At 41.8% G+C, this 12,098-nt stretch overlaps 1 protein-coding gene and 1 long non-coding RNA gene across 2 annotated transcripts; both read left to right on the top strand.

Moving 5' to 3' along the window:
- The first annotated feature begins 6,650 nt into the window (after window positions 1-6,650).
- LOC139192830 (uncharacterized) lies at window positions 6,651-7,410 on the top strand. Its single transcript, XR_011577263.1, has 2 exons — window positions 6,651-6,853; window positions 7,029-7,410. It is a non-coding gene; the product is annotated as an uncharacterized lncRNA (long non-coding RNA).
- Window positions 7,411-8,125: 715 nt separating this feature from the next.
- LOC139192827 (uncharacterized) lies at window positions 8,126-10,215 on the top strand. Its single transcript, XM_070815605.1, has 3 exons — window positions 8,126-9,099; window positions 9,186-9,661; window positions 9,742-10,215. Exons 1-3 carry the CDS (start codon window positions 8,175-8,177, stop codon window positions 10,186-10,188), a joined length of 1,848 nt encoding a protein of 615 aa, XP_070671706.1. The 5' UTR covers window positions 8,126-8,174; the 3' UTR covers window positions 10,189-10,215.
- Window positions 10,216-12,098: the final 1,883 nt, after the last annotated feature.

Genomic DNA, 12,098 nt, shown 5'->3' with positions numbered 1-12,098 from the left:
TTTTTGCCGCCTCCCTACATATTGCTTACAAGGTGCTCTCTTTTGTATGCATCCCACTAAATTCAACCACAGCACCAGAGGAACTAATTAAATACAAAAATTAGATCAAATTAGTAATTAATCTAAAACTTAATTGAAATTGCAAGTGACCTTTTACCACAGTGGTGGAAAGGTTTTGAGCCTTTGCACGACGGCGTGAGTTTAAATCCCGTCAGTGGCTAATCTAACATTTAATATAACAAAATTCATCGTTTGACAAAGTGACCCTTTACCACAGTGGTGGAAAGGTTTTGAGCCTTTGCACGATGGCGTGAGTTTAAATCCCATCAGTGGCTAATCTAACATTTAATCTAACAAAATTCATCGTTTGACAAACAAAAAAAAAAAAAAAAAAAAATTATTTGAAATTTAGTATATAATCTCACAGCTAGCTCCCTTGTGTTTTATGAGTATTTTTGGCTCCACATCTTAGGTTTTTAGTCTCGTGGTCGGTGAGTTCAAACCAATTTATCCCATTAGATCTTAGTGTAAGTATATCCGTGTATTAAAACAAACATGTGGTCAATACATTTATACTAAAAAATTTCATGCTTGACCTCTCTTTAAAACAAAAAAAATGTTGATCGACTCAATCTTAATATTTAAAATATTTTGAAACGGCAATAACAACCTATTATATCATACCAAGAAACCCAATATCTTATTCATTACTCGAAACTCAAAAGAGCAATACATCCACCAATATATAAGATTGAATTGCCACAACTCTTATTGTTGTGTACAAATTAGCATCAGGTGTTTGCATGTAAAAGTTAGAAGGTGATGGTCGGAAGAATCGGTGGTGAAGGAGGGTGGCAATTAGCCAAGCAGTCGTCTAAATTAAGCCAGCACTTTTTATCAATAGCGCAAACCGCACATACGCTCTGTCCGCAATATTTTGTGCACATTCCTCCAATAAATCCCTTGCATAAAGGACCAGGGATTTCATCGCCTGTTATTACAAGAAAAACAAACAATATATCAATTAAACAAAATTTGTTGCGAAACAAATCTACTTAAAAAAACTTCCTCGATTTCAACACAAATGAACCGAAATTCGGTCTTATTGTCACTGTGTTAAAAAGTGTCAAATTTTAAACAATATTGGTGTAACCAACATGGGATGGACCAGTGGTTGAAGACGAATTCTAGACCCGTACATGTCCTAGGTTTGATTCATGTCGCTGGTAAATCACATGATGGTGGACAAGAAAGGCTGAAATGCCTGTATGAGTCTTTCCAACCCCTGAAATGGTAGACTGACCAGCGAAACCACCAGCTGGTCCATTTTTTTGTTTTTTGTTTTTAAACAATATTGGTGTGGCAAAAATAAGAGATACTCACCTTCAACTTGAGCAAAGAGAATTATAAAGACAATGCAAGAAAGTGCAAATGAGACTGCGCGAAAGGTGGTTGCTGCCATGACCACTATGTTTGAGAGAGAATATCTATGTTAATGTATGTGACAATCAAATTCTTAGACCTTTACTTTCTTATCAATGCTTCTTTGGGATGCATGCGTGGTATTTTGGGAAACTAAATAAATATTTTTTTTTCAAGTAAGAAACTAAATACGAATTTTCAACTTCTCTCCTAATCTTGCATGTTCTTTTAATCTCACACCTTCACAAGAATCCAATGGTTACAATTTAATGTTAGTTTTTTTTCCATAAAACATTGGATTTTTCTTTATTTCTTTCCAATTTTAAATAAACAATTTAATTGTTTACACTTTTTTCTCGTTAGTTTCCATTAAGTATTGGATTCTTCTGACAATGAAATTTGAAAAATAACAAAAATTCGGACAACATATTGAATTATAACCACTATTTTAATTTTATTATAAATATAAAAAAATTTGATGTAAAAATATTAGTATACCCTTTTAACTAAAACATAAAATAATTTGACTTGTATTTTGAGTGTGGCAATACGTATTTCCTCGGAACCTTAAGCTTGCTAAGAACTGATGGGATTGCTATGTGGCCTTCCAAATGAAATTGCAGATTGAGTTAAGGGAATTTTGGTGGTTAAAGGAATTTTGGCTGCCACCAATATTTGAAGATGCATTTCTATCTCGTTATTTCTCTCTTGTATTCGCTCTCCTCTTTTTTCTTTTTTTTTTCCCCAATACTTCTCTCTTTTTTCTCTCCTCTTTCTTCCTACCTCTCTCTTCATATTTCCACTCCTCTTCTTCTTCGTGGTGTTTCCTAGATTTATAAGTATTTTTTCCTTTTATGAGAACCTTTGAGATTTTATTTTGGTTTTTTATTCTAGTATTCTTTGAAAGCATTTGATTTTGAAATTTGATGATTGGTTTTTAAAGAACTGCTGGAACTTTGAAACCGGTCTTGCAAAACTGTTGGAATTTTGAAATCGATCTTGCAGTGTTGATGCACAAAATCAGCGAAGACTTTGGTACAACAGAAAGTGTCAGGTTTTGTGACCTTCGCTTGGTTGCTTCGGTCACTAGTGAGGATAAGTACGTAAATGAATAGAGACAGAGAAGCAAACACAGGATGTACGTGGTTCACCCAGATTGGCTACGTCCACGGAGTAGAGGAGTTCTTATTAGTAGTGAAGGGCTTACACAAGTACAAAGGATCAAGCTCTCAATTTAGTGAGTTCTTGTGAATGATTTAACACAAATGGCATTAGGCAATATTGTGGGGGAATGACCCCTATTTATAGAAAAACTTGTAGCTTTGTCACATTGACATGTGTCATGTTGTGATTGGTTCTTGATGTCGACACGTGCTGTGCTCTGATTGGCTTCTAATCTTGACACGTGTCGAGTAGTGATTGGCCTCCTGGTCGGAGGGGAACTCTTCTGGGTCCTTGACAGTATAGCGTTGGCCGGTGCTTGGTAGTTTCGGGATTGGTCAAGTATGGTACAAACAGTGCTCCCCTAAGTTCCCGAGTGAGGGAAACTCCTCGGTTGGGGACTTGCAAGATCCAATCCCTTGAGTAATCACGAAACTTCTAAGTACCGAAGTGTGGTCTGATCTTCATCTGCCCTTCTCTGGAAGTACCTTTCCTCCATCCGGGAATGGTGTATTTAGCTGATGTTGACGCACAAGGTAATGTATCAATTTCACTTGAAGCTTACTTGTAGTTTCGGGCTTGGTCAAGTGCGATACAAACCCTATAGTAGGAGTCCCCCAAGTCGCCGAGCTAGGAGATCTGCCGAAAGAGGTGACAGACAAGGTAAGCAGTCAAACTTCCAAGTAAGCAACCCAGGAGCAGAGGTTTGACTTCGGCTTCCGGTTGATTGTTCTCATTCTCCTTGTCTCTCATTCAACTGCCAGGATAAGGAGAAGCAAATGGATAAGAGATGATATGAGATACTTTTGCTTTTGAAGAAGTAACTTTCCACAGGCTTATTCTTGAACTGTGCTGGAGGGTTTTCTGGTGCCCTTCAGAGTATAAGGCCGACTCAAAAATTTGAGGGTCAAAACAAGTCCATCAAATCTAGAGTACGTTCGACCTTGATGATATGGGATACTATTGCTGTTGACGGAATAATGAATGTGGTATGGAAAGGTGTCGTGCTGTAGTGATCTGTTTCAGCCCACCGTTGAACCTTCTGCTTCAATCTTTTGCATGGCAGAAGTGGTGTGCAACCTTTGCATTTAAATGGTCCTTCAGAACATTCCTTCATAGTGACTCATTCACGCTTGGCAGCTTCAGTGTAAAGAGCCAATATCTGATCAACTGTCATGAGGTATTTGCCGGTGGAATTCGTGACCTTGACAGCAGTTGAGGATGAGTACTCGAGAGCAATGCTAAGTAAGCGACCAGGCAAAGGCTCCAGGCAGTCAGTTCCAAATTGGAGGTTTGATTTCAGGTTCCGACTGACTGCTCTCTTTCTCCTTGTCCTGCAGGTGTGGACAAGGACAAAGACAAAGACAGGGAGAAAGCATGATATGGGATACTCTTGCTTTCGACCCTGATGATATGAGATACTCTTGTTCTTGGTGTGGCTTATTTGCTGAGGTATTATTGGGGGGAAATAAAGCTGAGTATTTCGAGAGGTTATGTTGAGGGTGCCTTTTCGAATGCGAGAAAGGGTTGAGCATTTTTGCAGGTTTGCCTGTCCGTTGAGGAGGGAGGTCAATGTATATAGGGATTTCCCAATAACAAGTAGTAATGCTATTCCTTTACCCTTCTTGGTCACAGCAATGTAGTGGGAGCTGCCAGCTTCACGTGTTTTAATTTTGTCAGAGCACTTTGAAAAAGTGGTATGTGGTATCTGGAAAGCTGATATTACGTGTGAAGATTACAGACAAGCTTTATCTAAGGAAATCTGGCTCTCGAAGTTCTGAGAGTTGTGCCTCTTCGGTTTTCGAACAAGCAATCCCGTCGAGGATCTGACTCTCGAGATTCGGAAAGCGGTGCTACTCCGGTTTTTGAGAAAGTAATTATGTTGGGAGTCTTTTCTCGAATGTGAGTAAAGGTTGGACGTTCTTGCCAACCTGTCTTGCCGCAAAACACGGAGGTCGACACACATAGGGATTTTCCAGTTGTCAAGCAGTGGTGCTGTTCCTTTACCCTTATGGGTAATAGTAGGGTAGCTGGAACTTCGAAATTCTCGTGCCTAAACTTTGTCAGAGATCTTTGACAAAGTTATATGTGGTACCCGAGGAGTTGATGGTGCATATGGAGAGCGGTGATTGAACAGTAAGATTCACGTGCTTTCTACTTCACCAGAAATCTTCGACAGATTGCCCGTAATTTCCGCAAAGCTGAGTGTGCATGTGACAGGTGCTGACGAGGCTGAAAAAGCAGGTGCTTCTTCGATTTCTGAGATCGGCCCTCGTGGTCTCTGAGCAGCCCAGCTTTTGAGAAAGCAAACGCCTCTTCGATTTCTGAGATCGGCCCTCGTGGTCTCTGAGCAGCCCAGCTTTTGAGAAAGCAAACGCCTCTTCGATTTCTGAAGCTCCGTCGAGTGCAGATTTTTATAGAGGCTGGCATTAAGTTCCACAGCACACTTGAATCTCTACCAGTAGAAGCTCATTTCTTGCACTTCTAAGATCTTGATTTGTCTGACCTCTTCCTTCTTCAACACATTTGAAAATGTCTGGACCCTCCGACCGTCGTTTTGACTTGAACCTTGGAGAAGAGACAGCCACGCCTTCTCCAGACAACATATGGCGCCCATCCTTCATATCCCCTACTGGTCCTCTTACCGTTGGGGATTCTGTGATGAAGAATGATATGACCGCTGCAGTGGTGGCCAGGAACCTTCTCACTCCCAAAGATAACAGATTACTTTCCAAACGGTCTGATGAGTTGGCTGTTAAGGACTCTCTGGCTCTTAGTGTTCAGTGTGCAGGTTCTGTGTCTAATATGGCCCAACGCCTATTTGCTAGAACCCGCCAAGTTGAATCATTGGCTGCTGAAGTGATGAGTCTCAAACAGGAGATTAGAGGGCTCAAGCATGAGAATAAGCAGTTGCACCGGCTCGCCCATGACTATGCTACAAACATGAAGAGGAAGCTTGACCAGATGAAGGAATCTGATGGTAAGGTTTTACTTGATCATCAGCGGTTTGTGGGTTTGTTCCAAAGGCATTTATTGCCTTCGTCCTCTAGGGTTGTACCTGGTAATAAAGCTTCAAATGATGAACCTCCAATGCCTCCTCCTTCTGGGGTTTTGTCAAGTACTGAGGCTCCGGATAACCACCCTCCGGTGCTTTCTCTTTCTGGGGCTCTACCGACTGCTGAGACTTCCCCTAAGCAACCTTTGTGAAGGCTCCCTTTTGTTTGTTTATTTTGACTCATGTATATGTACATATTTGTGGCTTATCGAAAATATTAATAAATAAGCTTTGCTTCATTTCAACATATTGTGTTAAATACACCAAAGCCTTCTTCATAAAGTTCTTTGAATTTTTGCTTTTGTTGAAACCTGTATTGTTGAAGCTTTGTGAGTGAAGCATGTAGTTTGAGGTAGTGTTCCCTTAATTTCCCGAGTGAGGAAAACTTCTCGGTTGGAGACTTGAAAAATCCAAGTCACTGAGTAGTCACGAACTTTTGAGTACCAAGGCGTAGTAGCATATGGTGGGAGTCCCCCAAGTCTCTAGTCGAGGGAGTTGACGAATGAGGTGTCTTGCTAATAGTCCATGTCGTAAGTACCAAAACTTCATTCTTTTGTTTTCTAAGTGGTAGCCCCGGACTTTTTCTTCATATATTTTGTTTATGAAGGTTGCTAGGCCCGAATAAGTGGAATTGCAGAAGGTGTAACGGTTGGTAGCTGTTTTATGGAAAGCCATCTGACTACGATAGTCTTGCACATGATGACTATAGGGAGATACACACACATACTGCTATGATAGAGGGTGTAACCGTTGGTGCATGACAATCATAATGGAAGCATCACAATGATGGAAGCATCTCAATGATGAAAGCATCATAATGATGAAAACACCATAATGATGAAACATCATAATGATGTTTCTTTGGTGGAATTGGTTTTCATTTCCCCTAACAACCTGAATTGGTTTTCAATATAAGACCCTCAGCTGTAGCTCGAATCACAAAGTTGTCTTCATGAAAGTTGTTCTTTAATTCCTTAACTACAACATATCCAATTTTGAGAGCCATCAGATCAGTACAACTCTAGAAATTCAGGTACGACGAGTGATTGTTCATCATTTGTCTGTCAACACGTCAGACCTGTTGTGAGCTTCAAAAACTCCATTTTCTCTTGCTTAGATCAACATACTTTCTTCAGCGAAGTTGTTCCTTAACTTGTGAACTACAACATATCCAAAATTGAGATCCCTCGGAGCTGTATAACTCAAGAAATTCAGGTATGATGAAGGACTGGTTATTATTTTTCTGTCAACCCGTCAGATTTGTTGTGAGCTTCGAAACTCCATTTTCTATTGTTCAGATCAGCATGCTTTCTTCATTGAAGTTGTTCCTCATCGTCTCTTTCATAACATATCAAAAATTCAGAATGAACTAATGGTTAAATATTTTCAGATCTTCGAAACATCACAGCAGCTTCGAAATCTGCAAGAATCCGACTGTCATGCTTGGAGCTTCAACACTTTAATTTTCGTGGCTCAAACAGAAATGGTTCCTTCTTGAAAGTTGTTCATCTGCTCAAGAACTAGAGGGTGTCCAAAATTCAGCTCCATTGGAGAGAAGCAGCAGCTGCAAAAATTTGATAGAGAAAAGGAGGCGAAGCTTTGTTGGATTTCTAGGCTGGGGAAGATTCCAGTTTTTGTAGCAACTTCAGTACTGGTGAATTGCTTGTATTTTTGTCCATAACTAAATTTTGGACTTTGAATTATTATTTGATCTATCATAATATGTTTGGGAACATATATAAGTGAATAAATAAGAAGGAAGATTTTGGGCCCTTGTGGGTGTAAAACAAAAAATGTTTAGGTTTTGTGAACAAAATTTGTTTATTTGGAGCAAGGTTTTGTGTTGAAGCTTTGTAGGTGAAGCTTTGGTGTTGAAGCTTTCTAGGTGAAGCTTTGATGGTGAAGCTTTGTAGATGAAGCTTTGTAGATGAAGCTGTCTAGGTGAAGCTTTGATGGTGAAGCTTTGATGGTGAAAGGATGTAGATGAAGCTTTCTAGGTGAAGCTTTTTTAGGTGAAGCTTTGTAGGTGAAGCTTTTTTAAGTGAAGCTTTGGGCCCTTGTGAAGCTTTGGAGGTGAAGCTTTTCGGGTGAAGCTTTTTTGGGTGAAGCTTTGTGGGTGAAGCTTTTTAGGTGAAGCTTTGTGGGTGAAGCTTTGGAGGTGAAGCTTTTCGGGTGAAGCTTTTTTGGGTGAAGCTTTGTGGGTGAAGCTTTTTAGGTGAAGCTTTGGAGGTGAAGCTTTTCGGGTGAAGCTTTTTGGATGAAGCTGTTTTTTTTTTTTTTTTTTTTTTTTTTTTTTGGCGCTTGACACGGTCTTCATTTGCTTGTTTTGTAGTGACTGTGGAAGACGGATTGCTTTCTGATTGAGAAGGGTTCCGGCATCGCTTTGCACCATCTTCATGTGGGTAATATAGGAACTTCCTTATGTTTTGATCATGCATGTAGTGATAGAATTTGTTTCTTCTTATTGTAGATGTCAGAGCCTGGAAGTTCTAGTGATGAGGGCTCTTCTAGCTTTAGCTCTAAGTCTGAGTCTGCAATGTCGGAGTCTTCAGGGTCTTTGTTAGAGTCCTGTACTAGAGAAACATTGGATGATCTTCCCAACCGTCGAACTTTAGCTATTGCTAGTTCTTCCTCCATGGCGTTGGGTGAGGGGGTTGTTTTTGATGCCATACCCATAGTTCGCTCTGAGTTCACAGCAGACCATCTAAAGAATAACTTGTTAAATAATGAGAAGCAGGTTGAGGCGCTAAGGCAGTCATGTAATATCCCTCGTAGTGTAGGGATACGCTTGGTACATGATGAAGAATGGCCTTCTGAGCCTCCCCAGGGTCATGTTATGTTCTACACCCAGATATTACTGACTTTAGGGGTGAGACTACCTTTACATCCGTGGTTGCAAAAGATGTTATCTTTGATCGGATATGCACCTGGGCAACTCAATCCTGGTTTCTGGGATACTTTGATTGGATTTTATATCATTTGGATGGAGTGTGGGTTGTGTGAGCCTTCCTTCCATCAGTGGCGTTACTGTTACAAGATGCGCCCAGCAAAATCATGCACTGGTTATGCCGAGTGTGCATGTCGGAGTGAGAGAGAGCGTATTGTGTATGGTAAGAAAAAGGCATACTACACATGGAAAAACCGTTGGTGCTTTCTGTATAATGATTGGGAGTATGATAAGGGTGTCACGCCTGAGCGACGTGTGCTTACTCACTTCCAGACTGTAGGTTGTAACGTATCAACCGTTCGTACTATTTGCTATTTGTTGTGGTCTTTTCTTGCTTCTAACACTTTGCTTCATGTAGTGACGCGGGGCACCATCCAACTGTTTGGGCAGGAGCTATCTGACATAGAGAAGGTGTTGAGGGTGCCCAAAGAGGATAGACACTTAAGCAAGCTACGACCCTTATTTCGTCGGTACGGTTTCCAACCCTTAGTTTCCGAGAGCCAGGGACGATCGAGTAAGTTGTATCCTTCATGTAAACTTAGCTCAATTCCTTACTTTATTTGGAAAGTTGTATTTCTTATTTTGATTTTCCTTATGCAGTGGAGAAGGTAAGCAAGAAAACAGGGACTAGCACCCATAAAAGGAAAGCACCAGTGTTAGTTCCTTCGGAAGACATCCTACCGCATAAGAAAATTCATAAGTTCCGAGGGGAACCATCCGTTAGACCTAAGTCCCAAGATGGGGTCCTTAAGGGGCCTGCCTTTAGGAAGACTGGAGTCGAGGCCGTTGAAAATGCTGCTGCCGTAGTTGCAGGAGAAGGGAGCCGACTGTTGCCTCATCCTCTTACTATGGAGCACACTGTCCAGGAAAGTGATCCTGGTTCCCGCCATGAGGGGAAAGGCAAGGAAAGAGCTGGCAGTGTCCCGTGGAAGGACTTGAGGGTTGCCACGCGGCTAAAGGATTTTGGGGATATCAACAATTGCTTGGCAGGGCGTCGATTCGCCTTCGATGAGCTCGGAGAGCCCTTAGCTAAGGATGAATCGGATTGCGACCGGATGTTGAAGCTGTCTTCATATGTGAGTGTTACTTTGTCATTTCCTTACTTTTTCCTCTTTATTATCATTATTTAGGTAGTGATGATCGTCTTGCCATGCAGGTCATGGCCGAGTATCACGACAGACTGCAAGAGGTTGAGCGGTACAAGGCAAAACTGAAGGAGAATAAGCAGCTTGTGGACGAGGCCCGAAGGAATAAGGGACTTTTGACTCAGGCTCTCCAACTGAAGGACGAAACCATGGAGAGCTTGAAAAGGCGAAATGGTGAGAACCTAAGGCTTAAGAAATTGTTTGAGGCAACTAAAAAACAGTTGGAGGTGGCTACCTTGGAAGTATCCAAGGTTAGGGGAGAATTGGATGGTGCCTTAGTTGAGATTTCTGAACTGGAGAAGAGCATTCCAACTGAAAGGGAGGCTGCTGTGCAAGAATACTTAAGTTCTTCGACCTTTCATCTTGCTATTAAACCCTACTGTGCTCAAGAAGCTCGCTTTGAAAAAAGGAAATGGATGGCCGTCCTTGATCGTTATGATGATGGGAGCATTCTTTGAAAATACCACGAAGATATAGATGAGCATCATCGAAAGGGCGAGACATTTGTCCTTGCTGTTGATCCTAGCAGCGAAGATGAGTCTGATAATGAAGGTAGTGCTGATGCACAGACTCAGCATGGTGAAGAGGATCTTGGGGATGCAGAGGATGATGGTAGGACGCGGAGTGATACTGCCAGGGGTTCGGCTTCAGATGAGAATGAATAGCAGTGTCTTTACTATCTGCATGTATTCTGGATGTAGTAGTCTGATGTGTGTATAACATGTGCCCATGTTATAAGCTTGAGAGTTTTGGATTTTAGGTGTTTATGAGTGTTTGCACTATTATTAATGCATGTTTGGCTATGTATGAATAGATCTATTGTTTGGATATAAGCCATTGTTTGGTTGTTCCTTTCTTTGTATAGTCTTGTCGACACATACTTAGATTTTGTTTCGTGTTGGATATATCTGCTTTGAGGTTTCAACACTTGAGTGTTCCCTTGCTAGGAATGTAAAAGAGTGAGGGCTGAGTTGGCTAAATTACCTCTTTATTGAATTCATTGCCAAATGGCCTTCATTACATAGGATGCCGAACGGCTATAGCTCAACACTTGTACATCGTGAGTCTATTTGTAGTAGTACTTCAAGTGATCAGCGTTCCATGGATGGCCAAGGGTCTTGCCATCGGAGCTTCTAAGTGTGTAAGAGCCAGGGCGACTGATGCCAATGACTTCATACGGTCCATCCCAGTTTGGACTAAGTGTGCCTTCACTCGGGACTCTGTCGCAGAGTAATCTTTTCTTTAAGACCCAGTCTCCTATTTTGAAAGAACGAAGCTTGACCCTAGAGTCATAATAGTTGGAGATGCGCTGCTTGTAGGCGACATTCCTCAAGTGAGATTGGTTTCTGTGTTCCTCGACTAAATCCAAGTTGAGGGTGAGTTGTTTGTCATTTTCACTTTGAATGTAGTTCTGGACTCGGAATGTTGCTTGCTCGAGCTCAACAGGGACAACCGCCTCTGTGCCAAAGGCAAGTGAGAATGGAGTTTCTCCTGTTGAAGTCCGATATGAAGTGCGATATGACCAAAGAACTTGGGGTACAAATTCTGGCCAACAACCTTTAGCTTTGTCCAAGCTGGTTTTCAAAGTGCGCTTGATTATTTTGTTGATGGCCTCAACTTGTCCATTAGACTGGGGATGAGCTGGAGAGGCAAAGCATAAGTTGATGTTGAACTTAGAGCAGAACAACCTGAACTTCTTGTTGTCAAACTGTCGCCCATTGTCAGTGACTATCGCATTGGGAATGCCGAATCTACAAAGGATGTTCTTCCACACGAAGTCTTCTATCTTTGCCTCAGTAATGGTTGCCAAGGGTTCTACTTCGGCCCACTTTGTGAAGTAGTCTACTGCAACGACTGCGTAACAGACTTTGCCCTTCCCTGCCGGCATTGGGCCGATCAAATCAAGTCCCCACTGGGCGAAGGGCCAAGGGCTGATCATAGGAGTAAGAGGCTCTGGAGGGGAATGAGGAATAGTTGCATATCGTTGACATTTGTCACATGAGCGGGATACTTTGATGGCATCCTGGTGGAGTGTTGGCCAGTAATATCCTTGGCGAAAAGTCTTGTGTGCTAGGGACCGAGATCCAGCATGATCTCCACAGACTCCCTCATGTATTTCCCGAAGGACGATTTCCGCCTCGGCAGGCGTAAGACACCTTAAGTATGGCAGGCTAAAACCTCGCTTATAGAGTTGATCATTGATGATCAGGTAGCGGGTAGACTTGTATCGAATTTGCTTAGCCTGGACTTTATCATTTGGGAGGGTGCCATGAGCAAGGAAATTATAGATCGGGGTGATCCAACTATCCCCCTGTTGTAAGTTGCATACTTCTGCGGCCATGGTGCTTGGTGTTGCCAACAGTTCGAC

This window comes from Malus domestica, chromosome 02, assembly GCF_042453785.1.
Source record: "Malus domestica chromosome 02, GDT2T_hap1".
NCBI lineage: Eukaryota > Viridiplantae > Streptophyta > Magnoliopsida > Rosales > Rosaceae > Malus > Malus domestica.
This window is presented reverse-complemented; position numbering and strand designations above follow the sequence as displayed.

Excerpts from the sequence above, each read along its gene's own strand:
- LOC139192827 (XM_070815605.1), top strand. The coding sequence starts at position 8,175 with ATGTCGGAGTCTTCAGGGTCTTTGTTAGAGTCCTGTACTAGAGAAACA. Across the intron at positions 9,100-9,185 it reads CGAGAGCCAGGGACGATCGA|TGGAGAAGGTAAGCAAGAAA; the intron begins GTAAGTTGTATC and ends TTCCTTATGCAG. Across the intron at positions 9,662-9,741 it reads TGTTGAAGCTGTCTTCATAT|GTCATGGCCGAGTATCACGA; the intron begins GTGAGTGTTACT and ends CTTGCCATGCAG.